Source organism: Podarcis raffonei, chromosome 1 (assembly GCF_027172205.1).
Source record: "Podarcis raffonei isolate rPodRaf1 chromosome 1, rPodRaf1.pri, whole genome shotgun sequence".
NCBI classification, from domain to species: Eukaryota; Metazoa; Chordata; class Lepidosauria; order Squamata; family Lacertidae; genus Podarcis; species Podarcis raffonei.
The window spans coordinates 38,571,122-38,591,225 of record NC_070602.1 but is presented as its reverse complement, the minus strand read 5'-3'; the positions used below and the strand labels follow the sequence as shown (position 1 = coordinate 38,591,225).

General features: G+C 45.2%; 1 protein-coding gene and 1 long non-coding RNA gene across 2 annotated transcripts; one reads left to right on the top strand and one right to left on the bottom strand.

Moving 5' to 3' along the window:
- Positions 1–1,548: 1,548 nt before the first annotated feature.
- On the bottom strand, positions 1,549–8,579 carry LOC128410312 (uncharacterized). Its single transcript, XR_008329456.1, has 2 exons — positions 7,743–8,579; positions 1,549–2,210 (listed from the first exon to the last, which is right to left on the bottom strand). It is a non-coding gene; the product is annotated as an uncharacterized LOC128410312 (long non-coding RNA).
- A 5,979-nt stretch (positions 8,580–14,558) lies between these two features.
- GJD2 (gap junction protein delta 2) lies at positions 14,559–19,877 on the top strand. Its single transcript, XM_053381398.1, has 2 exons — positions 14,559–14,701; positions 16,360–19,877. Exons 1-2 carry the CDS (start codon positions 14,631–14,633, stop codon positions 17,201–17,203), a joined length of 915 nt encoding a protein of 304 aa, XP_053237373.1. The 5' UTR covers positions 14,559–14,630; the 3' UTR covers positions 17,204–19,877.
- The last annotated feature ends 227 nt before the right edge of the window (positions 19,878–20,104 follow it).

Here is a 20,104-nt window from a genome sequence, read left to right as displayed (position 1 = left end):
CCTTCTCTCAAGTGTTGCATTAAGGCCAGCATAAAACAGGGGCAGAGGAGTGTGACTAGGATGATCAAGGGTCTGGAAACCAAGCCTTATGAGGAGCGCTTGAAGGAGCTGGGTATGTTCAGCCTGGGAAAGAGGAGACTGAGAGGAGATGTGTTAGCCGTCTTCAAATATCTTAAGGGCTGGAAGATGGAGCAAGTTTGTTTTCTCCTGCTCTGGAGAGTAGGACTCGAACCAATGGATTCAAGTTACAAGAAATGAGATTCTGACTGAACATCAGGAAAAATATGCTGATGGTAAGAGAAGAAGAAGAGAAGAAGAAGAGTTTGGATTTGATATCCCGCCTTTCACTCCCTTTAAGGAGTCTCAAAGCGGCTAACATTCTCCTTTCCCTTCCTCCCCCACAACAAACACTCTGTTCACCAGATTACGAGTCTACCGCTCTTAACCACTACACCACACTGGCTCTCCAGATCTGTTTGACATTGCAACGGACTCCCTTGGAAGGTGGTGGACTCTTCTTCTTGGAGGTTTTTAAGCAGAGGTTGGATGGCCATCTGTTATGGATGCTTTAGTTAAGATTCCTGCATTGCAGGGGGTTGGACTAGATGACCCTCAGGGTCCATTCCAACTCTACAATTCTATGATTCTATTTTGCAGGCTTCCCATAAGCATCTTGTTGGCCACTGTGAGAACAGGATGCTGGACTAGATGGGCCTTTGGCCTGATCTTGCAGAGCTTTTCTTATGGTCTTAGGGAAAGGCTGGACCTGAAGGCTGATGCTCGTCACCTCCCACCCAACCCACTGTGAATTCACTAATTAAACACTTTGACCTTATATCTGAAATGGCTACCTGGTGTGTTTTCTTATGATGGAACATATGACCATGGGGAGGTCTCTAACTCACCTCTTGAAATGGTTGACTGAAGTCATTACCAGCCAGTAGTTCTAAACCAGAAGAAAGGTTCCAACAAATGGCATGTGTTTGTTTCCCAGGGCACAGCTGCTAAATGGGAAGGTCTCCAGTTTTCCATCTAAAGGGGTGAGAAGGAGCCCTTGCAGACTGCTATTCTAGTTATAAAGATACCCCAATTCTCATTCACTCAATTTTTTTTTGCATTGTTGCACCCATATACAGACAGAGGATGTGTGCTCCAGGAGAAGAAGGTGCAAGGAGTGTTTTCTGTGTCCTTCTTCCTGGAAAGCAGATGTGAACACACAAGCTAGGTGGTCAAATCTGTTCAGCCACTAAAATTTGTTTTCTTTCCCAGTCAAATAAGTTTCTCAGTTAACTGAGTGAGAAAATGCAAGGTGAAAGTGAGATAACATAGAATTAAATTGTGAAATATATGAAATACGATTGAGCTCTGTTAAAAAGAAAAACCCTCACAGAAATACAAGAATAAAAGTCCACCAGCCCCAATTTAAGTGAAATGCTTTCCTAGGGGGAATTGCATCTACCGCAGGCACCAATTTAGAGATTTTCCTCTCTATTAAAGAGCCTGACAGCCAATTATCTACCAAACAACAATCATTTAGCCAAACAGGGATCATGGATGAAATCATGTGCTGTATTGCTTAGCCCCAGCTAAAGGCACACACTCCCTTTATTTTCGTCCGTCAAACATCATTTCGTGCACATACCCCAATATACATGTGTTTCAGGGTTACATATATTTCATTTGAAATAAATAGACATTTTTTCTGCTCCTTTACATTTGAATTGCAGAATTCCACCCCCCAGGGCCTCGAACAGCATAGAGATTTAAAAATAAAACAAAAACTGAGTCCCCTACTGAGCTGCTGATTTCCACCCTCCTTGTTCACCACAGATGTTTCACTTTCAAATCAGTCGCAGTGTGGCTCCAGTAATTTCAACGGACTGCTTCAGCACTGCCTTGCAATTTAATGTAATGTGAATTCTTCTTCTGAGACTGGTGATAAGAGAGATGTGGGGATAGAGGAGAGGGCACCAGGAATACCCAAGACATATGGTAGTGTTACCATCAAACCAAGGGAAAGAAGCACTGCCCTAAATCAGCATATTGAAGTAAGAACTGCCTGGAGCATGTACAAGATTCAGCATTTGAATGAAGACATAAGGAGACAGGGCATTGCGCTAGGTCCAAAAGCAATGCTGTGTGTGAACGAATTCATACTGAAATATCCCAACGTGTCTTCTCACATTTCCCTGTGCTTTCTCAGCTCAATGCTGAGAGAGAGGTCCATCAAAGTGAAATAAAAAGAGTTAGTTGTTCCATATGTCAAAGCAGTAAGTATTACAGATGCTTAATAATAATAATAATAATAATAATAATAATAATAATAATAATAAATGTTTATTTTTACCCCGCCCTTCCCGGTTCAAAAACCGGGCTCAGGGCAGCTAGCAGCAAATATAAAACATTGATTAAAATGTGACTTAAAAACAGCATAAAATACAACATAAATGCAGCATCAATGTCAATAAAATTCAAAAATTCAGGATCATTTTGGGGGGGAAAACCGCAGTCAGTAAACATCAAATGATCACCAGGGTTAACTGGCCAAGTTGTTCCTACTAGGGCCAGCAAGGAGACCAGGGAAGAGTTTAAATGTGGAGTCCCAGAAGGGTTTTTTCATAGGCAAGGAAAGGGGAAAGGGAATAGAGGATCAGGCTAATTCAGACTGAAGGCCAGGCAGAATAGCTCTGTCTTTCTTACAATACCCCTTCTAAAATGGCATTTCATGACCCATGGGATTATTTTTGAGGACTGTGCACCAGATTCGGGCCTATTTGGAGGGATAGGGGCCTCATTTGAGTCAAGTTGAGACAGGCTCGGATTGCTACAGGCCAGGTTGAGTGGCCCAAAGCCATCTGGGGCCAGGGCAGCAAGTCCCATTTTGCCGACTGAAGTGAAACGGGAAGGTGCTGCCCTGCACACACACTGCATGTCGCCCGCCTCCCTTGCTTCCGCCGTTGAAGCTGTGCTTACTGGCATTGCACAGCTGCAGTTCTGGCGAGATCTCACAAGAGCCCTGACAGATCGTTCGGAGGCCTCTGCACAATCTTGCCAGAACCTGGAAGCCACAGCTGTCTCTTCTCTTTCCTTCTCTGGAGGCAGTGGCAGGGGGAGAGCATCCCCCCGGAGGTGCCCCTTGGACTCTGCCCCCTGGGGCAGCAGCCTCAGTCTACCTCATGGATGAGCCAGCCCTGCCTCCATTTCTCATTTTTCTAGTCTTAAATTCAGTTCCTGTATGGGAAATCCAACCAGAAGACCAATTGTATATTGGGGAAGTAGTGAGTCTAATATGGCTACCCTTCCTGCCTCTGTTCCTCCCCCCTTCCTGGCAGCTGTTAAGTTTTTGAAAATAACATCGTGAAATTGACTTGCGAGGTGGTGTGTTGTTCGATAAGCACACAGAGTGCAACGAGACTGAGTGTTTGGGGAGGGAGCATAGCTGTCAACGTTTCCCTTTTTTAAAGGGGAATTCCCTTATTTTGAATAGGATTCCTCACAAGAAAAGGGAAAAGTTGACAGCTATGGGAGGGAGGCTCCTTTAATTTCATTGTACACAGGTTGTACAATGACAATAAAGGTATTATTATTATTATTATTATTATTATTATTATTATTATTATTACTGAAGGTGTGAAAACCTCCTCTGATGTCCTAATCCAGGCATGGCCAAATTCAGCCCTCCAGCTGTTTTGGGACTACAACTCCCATCATCCCTAGCTAACAGGACCAGTGGTCAGGGATGATGGGAACTGTAGTCCCAAAACAGCTGGAGGGCCAAGTTTGGCCATGCCTGTCCTAATCAGTTGGGAGGAGGTGAAGCCCTCCACACAGCTGCCTTAATCAGTCTGGGAGGCTAGTGTTGGGAACCTTCTTTAATGTTGGAAATTGTTATTGGAAAGTGAGGCATTGGGAGAAGGTGGCTATCTATAAGATCAGATGGTTTGGGCAGAGTGATTTAGAAGCTTGTGCATGGACTGATTGGCCACAGGGCTGTGCAATCTAAGGCTACCTGGGGGAGTCACTTGGCTACGCTTGAGGGCTTTCAAGTGGCAGATAGAAGTGTATACCTGGTATGTATATATTACTTGCTGTTTAGGAATAAAATCTTCTTCTCAGCCACTTGTGTTTTGCATTGCTTATGATTTTTTTTTTAAAGAACCACCTCGCATTTGGCAAGACAGTTCCCCACATTTCCATATCTATTTGCACTTTCATTTTTTTAGGCCATCCTGAAAAACCTTTAGTATTTTAGTAAAAATTACTCCTATCTACACATTTTTGCACACGTTCCACTAATATAATGCATTTTTGTAGGTTATTTTAACTAAGGTTGTGTGCACTTCAGCCCATATGTGCATTTTTGTACATATTGTTGTCTGGAGAATTGCATTGCAAAATTTGAAGACACACACACACTTCAAAGGATGGTTGAGTGTTGGTCTGCATATTGCTTCAGAAAGTGTGAATTAGGTAAATTTGCCTTTAAGTGCAAACTGAATCAGATTTCTCCCCTCTCTCTACTAATAGCTCTGATGTTCCAAAGGTTAATGCAACTGTTGCAACAGTTCATTTGTGAGCTATCAGCTCAGGTTCTTCAAAGCTCATTAGTGTGCAAGAGTAGAGTTTACGAGTACAGAATAAATTGCTCAGGTCCTCTGCAAGGTAAGTAACATTGTGCATTGAAACACTGTGTGTCGTGAAATGTGCTCTCTTCAAGAACTGAGATCCCACAGATAGCAGCAGATGTCCTCATATGATTTTATGAATAAAAGGTACAATCTGATGCAATCATGTCATTAATACACACGCAGGCACCAGATGAAAACACAGCAGAGCAGATGGTTTTGAGATCTTAGATGGGTGTTTTCAGTTCAGCAGCTAATTATTTAGCTGTAGTGGATTAAACCAAACACTGTCTGCAAAGCTGCTAGCATTAGTCTTTGAAAGAAAGTTCATCAAAACACTTCACGTCTTGCACTTGGAAGTGCTATTTTAAAGCACCCAAGTGCAATTACACAGCATAAGGAAAGAAATGCACGAGTTATATTTGGAAAGGGTTTGTACCTTTTCACAAAGTGCTAAATAACTGCAAACAAAAGCCTCAGAGGGGGTAAAGTTGAAATAAAGCATATTGGGTCCCGCAGAAGTTTAGAACAAAGGAATAACATCCTATGACTTTTACAAATTGCAGGGGTTAGGCATTTGGGAGGTTAAAGCCATTTGTTCTGATCTAGAGCTCCATGCACACTCCATGTGCTTGCACACACAGAGCTTCTGCACATATAGAATTTCCCTGCGCATGTATGGGGTTTCCTCTCCCCTTTGATGTGAATACGGGAGACTGAAGGATCTAGTACCTTTTATTACAGCCTTGATGGTAGGGTAGGCTAACAAACTTTAAAGGTGCACAGAAGGATCCTTTCATGTCTAGACCCTAATACTCACTCTTTGACACTCCTGTGATTTCAAAAGCTGTAATACTTGAAATCATTATACAAAATCAGAATACTTTGGGAAAGATCCCGTGCTGCTGTTTGAGGTTCTGCATGTGTGCAAGAGAGAGATTCTGATTTTCTACAAAGCCCACTCATATTCAAAGTTACAAATAGCTTAGCGTTGCAATGTTGGATCACTCAAATACCAGTGATGCTCGACATCAAGGGACACTGTGCTTCAGTCACAGCTTTCCTTGTATACAAGCCTCTCCATGCCATGAGAACAGCTTAAGGTGCCTTTTATGTGTGAAATTTGGGGGAAATAAATGTTCATGTCAGTGCTTTGGAAAATTCATTCATTCTATGAGATATGCTTTCATGCTGATATCATTGGTTGGGGGAATCTTCAGCTGTGGTTTTCTGGCTGCTCTTTGGCTAAAATTGTTAATATTAATACTAATACTACTGCTACTACCACTACTACTACTACTAATAATAATGAAATTTATTATTTATACCCCGCCCATCTGGCTGGGTTTCTCCAGCTACTCTGGGCGGCTTCCAACAAAATATTAAAAATACAATAAAACATTAAAAACTTCCCTAAACAGGGCTGTTTGATGAAGGTGGCATAAATAAGCCGGATCTCTGAAGCAGGTTGACCCATAACTCCTTAGAGACAAAGCAACCTCTCATTGGCATCTACACTAAAAAGAAATAATCATTAATCCCTTGGGCATCCTCTGTGAATCACAAACATTCAAAACATACACTTTCTTCTGGATATCTGGGAAGGAACACAAATTTGGCATATGCACACACACTCACACACCCCTTTTCTTTACCAGAGCCAGTTCCCTCTCCATAAAGGAGGATTTGACTTTTAAACAGCATGAGTACAATTGATAAAATGTTAAAAGGGACTGCTTTGACCCTGCAAACAATATTGCTGCTTCATTAAGAAACAGATCGTTGTAAGCCAGAGAAGATCAAGCTAACCTTAATCCTAGAGGATTGTGAATAAAATGTAGGCTGATTTACTGACAAAAGTGCCACATTCAGCAAAGCACACATTCTGGACAGCACAGCAGGTTGGAGAACTTTGGGCTCCTAGGCTGCTAAATCCTTATGGAGTGCTTATAGACACTTCCGTTCTGCACATGCCTTACACCTTTCCCAGTCCTTTATTTTCACCTTGGCAGCTTGCAGAGCAGGGCAGTCTGACTCCCATTTTATTGTGGATTTCAGATACATTCAAACTTAAACCAAGTCCTCACAGAATGTACGCCAATGATTTAAGAGACAATGATAAACGTATAGAGCACTAGAGGCTGGACTAGCCAGTAGGGCTTTGGTGTGGTGGCACTCATTGGCAGAGCCAATCAAGCGCTCCTCTGGATGTGTTTGAACCATGTCATCACAAACACACACACACACACACACACACACACACACACACACACACCTTTTAATTGATTTCAGTTAGGAACTGAACTGATTTAGGCAGCAAGGATGTGTTTGGTGTACAATGAAATAAACACCTATCCAACTTTTAGAAGACATCTGAAGACAGCCCTGTTTAGGGAAGTTTCTAATGTTTGATGTTTTATCGTGTTTTTAATATTCTGTTGGGAGCCGCCCAGAGTGGCTGGGGAAACCCAGACAGATGAGCAGGGATTTATTTATTTATGACAAGCAAGAGTACACAACTTATCCAAGAAGGCCACGTCATAAGCTGGATGTCTCTAGTCAAGTTGTGAGACTCAGTTACATGTGATTAAAAGGCTGTTGATGTTTTTAAAAAGTCACAGTTATTTTTATTTATTTACAGATTTATAAACTGCTTCACAACCAAAAGTTTTCTGAGATACAATGGGCTACATACTGCGGCAAGCAAAAGGCAACAAACCTATTTCTAAAACTGTATAATTATTATGAATTAGTTATGAAGCTTTCGAGAATCAAGAGCTTCTATCCAGTCCACCCTCCCACATCAATCCTCCAGTGTGACCAACAGGGATCCTTCCCAAGGAAGCCCACAACCACTTAAGAAGCAGAGGAGGCTGCCACCCCCTTTCCCCTAATTTTTTGGGGGGTGGGTGGGTCAGAGAGGTGGATCAGTTTCCTTGTGTTCAAGGAAATGGAGGGACTCTTAAAGGGGTTTTTAAAACATAAATGTGAAGAGGTCGCATTTCATTTCATGGACATTGAGGAGGAACTCCTACCGTACTTTCTCTAATTTTCTTTATTTGCATCTATGCCCTCCCTTTCTCCCATGGAATTCAAGGTAGCATGCATGGATCTCACCTTGCCCCAATTTTATCTTCACACAACCCTCTGAGCTAGGTTGGGCTGAGCAATGTTGAGTTTTATGACAAAGCGGGGAATCTGAACCTGGATCTCTCCAGACCTAGTCTGGCTTCCATAGCTGTGCTATGTAGAACTTACATCTTGTCTTGCTCCAACCTAGAAGTCCTTATGCAGACAAAGCTCCCGTCAGAGTAGACTTTTCCATTCCCTGCAATGAGAGGGCAGCTCTGGACAAGAAAACCCTCATATATGTGGAATGGATTCCACATCTGAAAGGAGAAAACCACAAGCACATCTGATAGATTTATTCATTTTTTCTTTCTTTCTACAAGCATTTATAATCCACTCTTCACCTGAAGGTCTTATAAGAGACATAAGAGTGACTTATTCCATTTTGGGGGCTTAATTCCGCCCAGAATTATGAACAAGTGAAAAGGCACCGATTCCCCTAAGAATGATATTCATCTAACCCAGCCTTTCTCAACCTGTGGGTCCCCAGATGTTGTTGAACTACAACTCCCATCACCCCCAGCTAGCAAGGCCAAAGCTCAGGGATGATGGGAGTTGTAGTCCAACAACATCTGGGGACCCACAGGTTGAGAACTGCTGAACCGTAAGGAGACACTTAAAGGTAAAGGGACCCCTGACCATTAGGTCCAGTTGTGACCGACTCTGGGGTTGCGCCACTCATCTCGCTTTATTGGCCGTACAGCTTCCGGGTCATGTGGCCAGCATGCCTAAGCCACTTCTGGCGAACCAGAGCAGTGCACGGAAATGCTGTTTATCTTCCTGCCGGAGCAGTACCTATTTATCTACTTGCACTTTGACATGCTTTTGAACTGCTAGGTTGGCAGGAGCAGGGACTGAGCAACGGGAGTTGACTCTGTCATGGGAATTTGAACTGCCGACCTTCTGATGGGCGAGTCCTAGGCTCTGTGGTTTAACCCACAGCGCCACCTGCGTCCCAAGGAGACACTTAGCCTAACAGTATTCAGCAAACTGATTAATCCTCACATTGTTAGCCACGAAGACTAAAAACTTCATGGTCAGAAAGAGACATTCCAGACCAGCAATAAGACCATGCATCTGCATGGCCTCGGCATTATTGCCAGTCAGAGGTGCCCTGTGGGTGCCCTGATGCCAACAATGACTCAGCCACTCTGCTTTGTCTCTTTTACATTTCCACTGCCACCCATATGGCAAAAAAAATTATAAAAAAATAATTTTCCAGTATAGACCAACTAAGTTTGTTCTGGTATAAGCTTTTGTGTGCACGCACACTTCTTCAGATACATAGATACCCATATGGCAGTTGGTCTGTTTGATGCTGTCTCGTGCCCAGGAACACACCCTCATTCCAGCGCCTAATTTGCAACAGACTCATTTCCCCCTTTCATCTACTTGCACACACTCCAGCCAATCCGCAGCAGTACCTTTTTAAAAGGGAAACCTTTTCAATTAATTAAGTTAATGAACTGGTATATTGGTGCATTGATGTAGCGCAGATATGGGATTTTAATTATGACAGGTATTGTAAAATGCACATTAAATTCTTCTAATCGTTAAAGCTATAAAGATCTGAGATATTTTTTGGGGGGGAAAGGCCTTCCGTTAGCTTCCATAAAGTTTAATTACTCCAAGGCTATGCATTAAAAGTCATTCACCCCATGGCGTAGGAACCAGCATGTAGAGTTCAAGGTTCTCTGCTTACAGTATAATCTGCCACTTCTGGTTTTCAGAACTAATGAAGTTTTGATTTTGCGTCTTTGCGGCAAGCTGTTAGACTTGATTTTCCTCATTTCTTTCCAGCTGTAACTTACTCATTTGTATTGTCTGTTAGTGTGTGTGGTTCAGAGCTATTAGGTAAATGGGTGAAACTAGGAACCAGCTGAGAAACCACAAGCATGTAAAAGAGCCTCATAAAGAAGTACAGTGGTACCTCGAGTTATAGATGTTTCAGGTTACAGACTCCACTAACCCAGAAATAGTACCTTGGGTTAAGAACTTTGCTTCAGGATGAGAACAGAAATTGCGCGGCGGCAGCGGGAGGCCCCATTAGCTAAAGTGGTACCTCAGGTTAAGAACAGTTTCAGGTTAAGAACAGACCTCCAGAACGAATTAAGTTCTTAACCCGAGGTACCACTGTACAGGTGGGTAAAACCAGGGCTTTCCCCCCACCTGGAACTCACCAGAACTCAGTTCCGGCACCTCTCAGGTGGACGCCAATGCCATTGTAAGAGAACAAGGGAGGCATTCATGGTGAGTTCTGGTACCTCTTTTTCTAGAAAAATAGCACTGGCCACAAACAGTCCCAAGTGGCTACAGACTTAAAAGAGTTAGTTGAAAAGAACGATGGTTGCCAGTTCATTTCTAGGCCCAAGTCAAGGTGCTCACATTCATGTTTAACACCTTAAATGGCTTAGGCCCCAAATATCAGAAAGACTGATCCTTCCCTCCAGACTCTCAGGGTCAGATCAGTCGAGGGGGCTTTCTTGGCAGTTCCGCTGCCCTCATGAGTTTGAGGGATGACAAGAAGGCATTCTCTGTCACAGCCCCTAAGATGTGCAATTCCCTCCCCAGGGAGGTGAACCTGGAACCTTCATTATGCAGTTTTGGTCAGGTGCTGAAGATGTATGCTGGACTTTTGTAACCCGAGACTCAATTTTTTTTATGACTCGCCCATTTCTCTTACCTGCAGTCTGTTTTAACTTTTTTAAAGATTGCATTTTTAAATAGTTGTGACACATAGCGAGACCTCATGAGGAAGGGTGGGTAAGAAATCTAAGAACGAGATTCAGCTGGTGAGTCCTGGCAGTAGAGGCTTGCACAAGCACTTCTACTAGCACTATAGGGCTTTCCCCTCTCTCCTTCCTTGTGTGCCCCCTTCACCCCGCCAACTGGCAGGAGGTTGGGAGAACCCCCAGAATGGGGGGGGGAGGGGGGAGGAGAGGGCAGATCATTCCATCAGGAAAGCAGAAACGCTTGCGCTGATGGAGCAATCTGCTTAGCGCTATGTCATAGCTGTCAACTTTCCCCTTTTCTTGCAAGGAATCCTATTTGGAATAAGGGAATTGACAGCTATGCACTATGTTGAATTCTCCCATAAGTAATAATAGTAATAAGGGGATGTAGAAAATAAATATGCATTAGTAGTGCAAATGCAATTAATTAAGGAGGGTCACACATACATGTTATGTGGAAAATAACTGCAAACATTTTTGTAAAAAATTGTACTTGTTAATGCACTGGAATGATAAGCATTGTAATATTATTTCTTGTTATTTATGTGATATATAGTAATCTCTCTCTCACACACAGAGAGTTCATTAATAACAAGGAACAATGTCACATCACTCTAGTACATTATGAAATGAGGCCACTTTCCCATAGATATGTACATGCTATGTACATATCAAACTTACAATATGACATTTGCAATGCACCCTTAGTTGCATTTGTACTACTAATGACTTAGTGAGATACATTTTGCACTCCTGTAAGGACAAACAACTGCCCCCTTTGCAAATAATTACTAGATTTTGTGTAGTGCAAACAGCTGTGCCATATAAATGGAGTACGCTGAGTAATTCTCTAATCTGAAGCTCACCAATCTCATTTTTTTAAAGAAAAATGAAGTTATTAAAAGACACTGAAATGATACCATCTAAATCTTGGTATTTGTGCTTTGCATATTATTTGGCTACCTAACGATGGCAGCAGACCTGCGAAACACCTCTCTGTTTCAGTAATGATTCTTTGGCCCCTAGCATTTCACACATCAAAGAGACCATCCTGGGTTCGCCAATGAAAGTCCACTCAGGAGGGAACTTTAGTCAATCACAGCTCTGTGAGATGTGTAACTGAGCAAAACATATATTTACTGAATTCATACTTTACCTTTTTAGGCATCTCTTTGGAAATGTGCACCTAAAAGAGGTGTGCATGCTTAGAAATCCATATTTAAAATGCGATGTGTGAAGAGGCAGGACAGGAGAAGCTGATATGAGCTAGCTGAACCTTAATTTTACTTTATTTCTTACAGTTATGTATCTCCTACCTTTCAGGATACAAATCCTACCACAGCAGCTTACAAGTAACAGTCAATTGCATATTTGGAAAGCACAATAAACAACAATAACATATTAAAAAAACATCCTTCCCATGGGGCAGTGGATGATGTATCACCATGGGGTGAGACAATGATGCCCCTGCCCCTTTTTCCAGGAATCCTCCCCACAGGATAGTAGGTGGCATGTGGGTAGTCTAGCTGGAAGAAGACCTGAAGAAATGCTTGCCTGCCAGGCTCTCTCTCTGGCCTATGGAGGCTTCCTTCTTGCCCCCTGAGTGGACCCAGGTTTCCTCACACCAGGCAGAGGCTGGTGGCTTTCTCCTCCCTCCTTTTTCTAGGCAGTGGGGTGAGGGGACTCTGTGGCGCTGCAGAGAGAGGGAGGGAGGGAGAGCAAGAGAATATAAGAGCACTAGCTGCAGGCTCTGTCCACCTGCTCTCCCTTTAATCTTTCCGCAGGAGGTCCCTGGAGGGAGAGAGCAGGCAGGTGTGCAAATGGCCCAAAGCGGCCAGCCCACCATCTTGTTAGCTTAGCACACATGGGCTCTCTCCTCCTGGTGGCATGGCAGTGCAAACTGGGCCCAGCAAGCACAGCCCTCAGCCCTCACCCCCCCATCCCAGCCAGAGACAGAGGGAGATGGTAAACAAACTGAGATGTTGGCACCACCTCCAGAGGAGGTGCAAGAAGCAGCCACAGATCTTTTACACAGGTGATCTCTTCCTCACTCTGCGCAGCCTGCTAGGCCCTGTTGCCCATGCAGACCAGCCCAGAGAGGCAGAGGGTGTGAGCAAGTTGAACCTCCCAGAGGGAGAGGGAGGCAAACCATGACTGATCCCTCCACCTGCCTGCAGCCAAGGCAGTAGCAGCTGGTGTCCACACCTGGACAGGTCGGTGGAGTCAGAAGCAATGACAGGCAATGTCCCCATTCTCCTCCCTGCTGAATTCTACAAGGGGCAACACTGAGACTAAGGAGGAGGAAGTGGACCAGCAGTGCTACTCCTTGGCCTGGTTGCAAGGAAGAAGATGGGCAAGTGACTGAGATTGGTGGGGCAATGCCCTCATTCCTAATGGGCCACCCTCCCCACTCAAGAGGTTTTTCCACAGGCATCTGGTTGGCCACTGTGGGAACAGGATGCTGGACCAGATGGACCTTGGGCCTGATCCAGCTGCCTTATTCTCTTATGATGTTGAGGCTTCTCGAGCTCACCTGTGCTCACCCTTTGGGTGGTGCAGAGAGGGCTCAGTGACATCCAGACTGATTGGGCCATTCTTTGCTGCCACCAAAACTCAGTTCACATTCACACACGTTTAAAGTACACTTACATCACTTTAACAGTCCCCTTCCAGGAATCCTGAGAGCTGTAGTTTGTTAAGGGTACTGGGAACTGTAGCTCTGTGAGGGTCTCCTCCCAACTCTCAGTACCTATAACAAATTATGGAGCCCAGAATTCTTGGGGGGGGGGGCGCAGCATCTGTTAAAGGCCGTTTAAAACGCATGGTGTGGACCTGCCCTCCCCTGCAAGTTGCAGATGAGGTTGCACCCCCTCCAACCAAGTGGGGCCCAAGCTCCCCAGGCCCAGCTGTACCTCCGGAGTGGGCCTTCCTAGCTGCTGGGGCCTCAGCAGGTGTGCCCAGATGGTGCTGGCGACTGGCATTTCCACTTGGCAAGCCAGTCCCAGGGCAGGAAGGCTCCTTGCGCGTTCAACGCGTGTCCTCTTCGGGTCTCCCTTTGCCAGAGCTGCTGCAGCGAAGAGCCAAGGGAGACCAAGGAAAGGATGGCGGCCTTTGCGCTCTTACCGTGCGAGAGGTTTCTCACGCGCCCAGCCTGGGGAAGCAGAGGCGCCATTCTCCGCAGGGGAGGGGGGGACTTCGGCGTCGAGGGCGCCCCCCGACCTGGCGTCCGGAGCAGCGATCGTCCCCAGCGGCCCTCCGTCCATCCTGCTCTGCAACCGTGGGGAGGGAGGGGGGTGTCAGCTCCTGATCTGCGGGGATCCGATGCCTCAGCCTCGCTTTCCCCTCCCTTCCGGCGCGAAGGAGGCTGCTGCGCCTTCGCCTCGCCTCCTCTTCCCGTCTAGCTGGGCTGGCGAAGATCAAGGAAAGCGTCCCTCCTTCCCTCCCTCCCTCCCCACACGCCTTCCCTTGTCAAGGACGCGGCGCAGGCCAAGTCCCCGGGAAACAGCCGCCCGGAAGAAAGGCAGGCACCCGGATCCGGCCCCGGGGAGGCTGGCGAGGCGTCTCGGGATCCCCTGAGGCCCCAGTCCCCTCCGCGCCATTCGTTACCTCCTCCTTGCTCCGTGGATGGCGAGGCGCGTCGTCGGGGGCCCCCCATCCCTCTGCCCGCCCCCTCCCCAAAGGCGCAGCTCTCGTCGGGCGGCGGGGTGGGGAAGATGGGCGCCCACCCCACGCCACCCCGCCCGCTGGAAGGGTCCTCGGGGGCGGCGGCGCTGTGTGGGGGTCGGCTTTGGCGATCCCTCTCGGGCTGTGGCGCCGCCGCTCGGCTGCTCCCCTCCAACCTGGCCGTGACGCAAGCAGAGCCTACTTAAAGGCGGCCGGGAGGCGGGCGGCGAGACACTGAAGGCGACCTCCGCCTGGGCTGCGCTGCGCCAGGCGATCGCCGCCCAGGCTGGCTCCCGGCAGCCGCCCCGCCTGCCAGGCAGCCCGCCCGGCCGTGGGGCAGCGTCCCTCCCTGCGCACGCCGGGCGGCTCGGGCCGGGAACGCGCGTCTCCGCCGCCGCCGTGGCTGACGGAGCGCAGCCGCCGCCGCCGCCGCTCCTGCGCCGCCGCCGCTGCCCGAGCCTTCGCCTCCCGATGAACCGCGATGGGGGAATGGACCATCCTAGAGAGACTCCTCGAAGCCGCCGTCCAGCAGCACTCCACTATGATAGGGAGGTAAGCGGCCCGACGGCTCCCGGCGCGCCTCCCTCGGCGTCGCCCTCTTTGACCCTGCCGGGCTCCTGCGGCGGAGGGAGCTCCACGGGGACGCTGCGCTCCCCTGCGCTCCCTGCCCGCCATCCTAAATGGCATCGCCCTGGAAGGAAGTCCCCTGGATTCCTGCGGGACCGGCTTCCAGGAAGGGGGAGTTTGGGGGGGGGGAAGAAGCCGCAGCCCAACCGGACACCTTGAAGCACCGGATTTCCCAGCAACCCCCATTCCCACCCCCCTTCGACATTCCCAATTATTTCTTTGGGAAACTTGCTACCGCACAGGACTGCGCTCTCCCTCCCCCCCCCCACTCCCTCCAAACCGCTTCTCTGCTTTGTTTCAGAGTTCACTGCTAGTGCACGGGACTCTCTTAACCTTCGATATAATCCATCCCCCCCTTCCCTTCCCACCCCCGTCGGCTTATTCATTAAAAAAGAAAAGCGAATGACTGAATGCACATTTAAAGGAGACAGAAGATGTGGATGATGTTTGCTGTTAGGTGGCACAATAGTAACAATAATAATAGTAATATTTAGAATGAGTCACTTTCAAAGAGTCGTATTATTATCTAGCTGGTGATTGCAGCTGGCAAAATGGAAGGGTAAAGTAAGGACAAGTGAGCTCCCTTACCTTTGATTTGCTTCCCTCCTCTCATTTATGGTTTGATCAATATGCTGCATACCATAGAAAGTGGGAGAGGTGCCACTCTCTTTTATTTGACCGACATCTGTTTTCGGACACTTGAGGTACAGGAGAAAAACACGCACACAACTGGCTGCTTAGAACTGTCATTGTGGTTATAGATTCTCCCCTGTATAAGCCAAAGTAAGATTTGTGCTCAAATAAACCAAGCAAGCATTTCCTTCTGTTTGCTGGAAACATCCGTATGGATAAGTACATTGCTTAGGCAATCATTTTTTGTTTTTTGTTTGGTCAAGCCACTTAAGAAAAGCGGAGAAGTTTGAGAAGGTTGAATGAGATACAAGATCAGCACTGGACAGCTCCCCATAATGATTGAAAATAGCCTGCGTTTTCTTAACCTCTTTAAATTCAAAGAATATAAGAAATGTCATGCTGGATTTGACCGGTGGTGCATCGGTTTGGTTATTTTATAAATTTGTGAATCACATTCACTACTTTAAAAGTCCCCAAATTAATGCAGAATAAAAATGGTTCCTAAAAGCTAGTGCACAGCCACAGAGGAAGTGTAAATAAAAATAGCAAAAAAAGGGGGGGATAACAAGTAATATCCTGGAGAGGTCTTTGCATATAAAAATATTTACACTTGTTTGTGGGAAGAATATACAGAGGCAGATTGCTGAACCCCTTCTAGGGCATCAGCATTGCCTTCTAGGGCATCTAATGCATATCTAATGGATATCTCTGACTGTGGCCAGACAGGAGCAAGTTGAGCAAGATTATGACACCCACCATGACTTTTATGGTTTTACCATATAATAATCACACTGGCTCTGAACACAGACGTTGTGCTTCTGACTAGCTTGGCTAGTGGCCACCAGCAGAGCTATACTCCATTTATGTGCTTTCTTTAAAATAGTAGTGTTTTTTTTTAGTATTCCTCTTCTGCCCTGTAAATGTGCACTCATCTAACCTTTGTTTTATAGGATTCTGCTGACCGTGGTGGTGATCTTCAGGATTCTTATTGTGGCCATTGTAGGAGAAACTGTGTACGACGATGAGCAGACTATGTTTGTGTGCAACACCTTGCAGCCAGGCTGCAACCAGGCATGTTATGACCAAGCATTTCCCATTTCTCACATCCGATACTGGGTATTTCAGATCATCATGGTGTGCACTCCTAGCCTCTGCTTTATAACATATTCTGTTCACCAATCTGCCAAGCAGAGGGAAAGGAGGTACTCCACTGTCTTCCTCACTTTGGACAGGGATCAGGACTCCATGAAGAGGGATGACAGCAAGAAGATCAAGAATACCATTGTCAATGGGGTGCTGCAGAACACAGAGAACTCCACCAAGGAGGCAGAACCTGACTGCTTGGAAGTAAAGGAAATTCCCAACCCAGCTATTAGAACCACCAAGTCAAAGATGAGGCGGCAAGAAGGCATCTCTAGGTTTTATATCATTCAGGTGGTCTTCAGAAATGCCCTGGAGATTGGGTTTCTAGTGGGACAGTATTTCCTGTATGGATTCAATGTCCCATCCATGTACGAATGTGACAGGTATCCTTGCATTAAGGAAGTGGAGTGTTACGTCTCCAGGCCCACTGAGAAGACAGTCTTCTTGGTCTTCATGTTTGCCGTGAGTGGCATTTGTGTGGTGCTCAACTTGGCCGAACTGAACCACTTGGGCTGGAGAAAGATCAAAATGGCAGTGAGGGGAGTGCAAGCGAAACGGAAATCCATTTATGAAATCAGAAACAAAGACCTGCCACGTATGAGTGTGCCTAACTTTGGCAGGACTCAGTCCAGTGACTCTGCTTACGTGTGAGGCTGTGGCAGAACCAGAAGACTTTGCTGGGGATCACTGACCTACCGCGCATTAGTGTTAGGGAAAGGACATTGCTGAAGCAATCATTTCCTCAAACCACCAAGAAAGCCGTTAAGGTACTTGATCTGCACTTTCTAAACCAGATACAAAACTGTGTGCTAAATAAAAGACTGATGAAGAGAACAGCTATACAACAACTTCAATCTGGCCTTACAGCTCAGTTATTTCCTCCCCCGAGTGGTCCATTGCTATTTGTTGACTGGAGCATCTTTTCAACCGTCACGAGGACAAGAAAATTTTCCTAACTGATGGGAAATGTGTCTAGAATGTTATCTTGAAAAACGGCAAGGGAGCCATTTCTTGAGGGAGGGTTTGGGGAGGGGGTCATAGCAATATTCATTTGCAAGCATGTCTATAAAAGCCGAGGGAGAGATTTGCACTGTCCAGGCATCTGACCGTAAAGCCTGTTAGTACATCCATGAGCTTCATCTGATGGATGCCTGACTTTACATGGTCAGCATCACACAGTTGATTACTGTGTATGGTTAGCATTTTTCTATCCTTGTTTTTGTACAAAAATCAACTACACAAGAAATGGTAGTGCTGAAAATACTTTTGCCATTTATTTATTTTTTGTTTGCCTGCCTACTTACACCAGAGACCTTAATCATTATTATGCTAGTTGTGATCTACCAAATTCATAAACAAATAAATAAACCACAGCTCCCTGCTATATGCATACAAATGATTGATCTAAAGTTCAGCCAAGTTATGTATTTACCGACAGGTTTTTTGGTTTTTTTTGGACACATATACCAAAGGAGTAGAATTTATCGCTATTAACTGTGAATATATGTCACCGCCTCTTTGCTCTTATTTATATAAGTGCCATACTTGAAGTTAAAGAATTTAACTGTATTTAGTCAAAGGCTTGGCAAGGGATCCCAACTTGAAACCACAGGGTTTTATATCTACTTTTTATTTTAATCAAGCTTTCCCTTTCCTCTTTCCTTTAGTTACTGCAATGGTGTAAAAAAGCAGCTGATAACTATATTGATAATAAAATAATTGCCTTTTTGTAAAATAGAAAGTTAACTTTCTTTTATATATATACATACTATATATAAATATATATTACTAGCATTGCATTGTTATATGAAGATGAAATTTATATGGATATCTATCTAGAACATAGGGATTATTATATTACAGCCTCTTTTATATTCATGGCCTGGATAATATCCAAAACATTTGGATATGAAACATTTATATGATTTTGGGTTGTTGTTTTTTACAATGACATGGTGCTATAGTAGGGCAATGAATTTGGATAAGTAGGAGATGCAGCATGATCCAGAAAATGCAGGTTTTACTATTTGTGTGTATATGCATGTGTGTGTGAATATTATATATAATCTCTCTCTCTTTACCCTTAACTTCCTTATCATTTTTCATAATGTGAGCCCTTCAGGGACAGAGAAGTATGCTTTTCAAGTATATAATTTCAACTACCTGGACGTTGACAGTGTTGTCTGCGTGCACACACACACACACACACAGTCACACACACACACAAAAAATTGGTTAAAGCATTCAAGTACATAAACACATAGGAATTTGTTTTGGGAACCCAAAATGTCACTGAAACCAACTTTAAGTAGCCTGGAAAATTTAGATTACAGAAATCGTAATATTTCAAAGTATTGATTGCATTATGTTAAATCCCCTGTATGTGAATGGGATCCCCTCCCCTGCTTTCACCAGGACTTTATAGGTCACGGAGGCCATCCCATAAACAATCTAATTGGATAAATTGGCACTTATTCAAGGCTCAGACCATTTTCACTGGGTTGTCTGTATGATCAAATGCATGGTGCATTGCAGTAACTGTGCATTTCATCTTGATCTGAGATCCAATTCACAAATTGCCTGGAAGTTGGGAAAGGAGAAGGAGTGCCTCACACTTCTTGCCCCCCCCCCCGCTTCTACTGTAATGTGTGAAGCAGGTGCACATGATTCCCAACCTTTCATACGAACTAACCCTGACACACCAGGCTTTCCATGACAGAACACTTTTGAAATGCGAGTGAAATTGGTTTTAATCCACGTCTAGCTTTCTTTTATATCCTCATTAGTCTGTCATCCTAAAATCAAGCCCAGGCCAGTCCATATCAAGGAATCTCCTCCTCTGGATTGGGGTGGGAGTAAAATCAGATTTGAATATGGATATGTCATCTGCTTTCAATAGAATGTACATGCGGCCATTTCCATCCGCGTTTTGGTGCAACTAGCCATGTGTAACTAACTACACAGGGCTATTGTTTATTTATTTATACACTGTCTTTCCTTAAATGTTCAAGGCAACTTGAGCTGCATTGGGAAGCACAAAGGACAGGGATAACCAGTGGACTAGATTGGTCTTAAAAGCTCAGTGCACACTGAGCTTTGAACCAAGGTAATCCCTAACTAACGGATAGGAAACTGCTAAGACTGAACACATTTTATTGTTATTGATGAAAACAAGGCTGTTTCCATTTTAGAATGGTCTTCATTGTTTGCTTCACATGGACATATGCTTGCCTGTTGAAACAGACAAGCTTCGGCAGTAAGCTTGCATTTATCTCAATGTACATTTCTTTGTAGACTTCTGAAACAAAACCCCATTGACCACTGTATTGTGACCATTGCAATTGTGAAAATGCTTGGAAAATTCAGGGCATGCCACTCAATGCCATAGTTGTTTATTGTAGGCAGCTACTTCTATCAGACTAAAGCTGAAGTGCTGAAGTTGGATCCCAGTCCATGGAACAATGCCATTCTTACTTCAGTGAAGCTAATGTGGGAGCAGCACTTGGTGGATTGAGTCTGAAATCAATAATCCTAAATACACTTGCTGGGATG

Coding starts and splice junctions, on each gene's coding strand:
- GJD2 (XM_053381398.1), top strand. CDS start 14,631: ATGGGGGAATGGACCATCCTAGAGAGACTCCTCGAAGCCGCCGTCCAG. Junction 14,702..16,359: donor CACTCCACTATGATAGGGAG/GTAAGCGGCCCG, acceptor TTTGTTTTATAG/GATTCTGCTGACCGTGGTGG.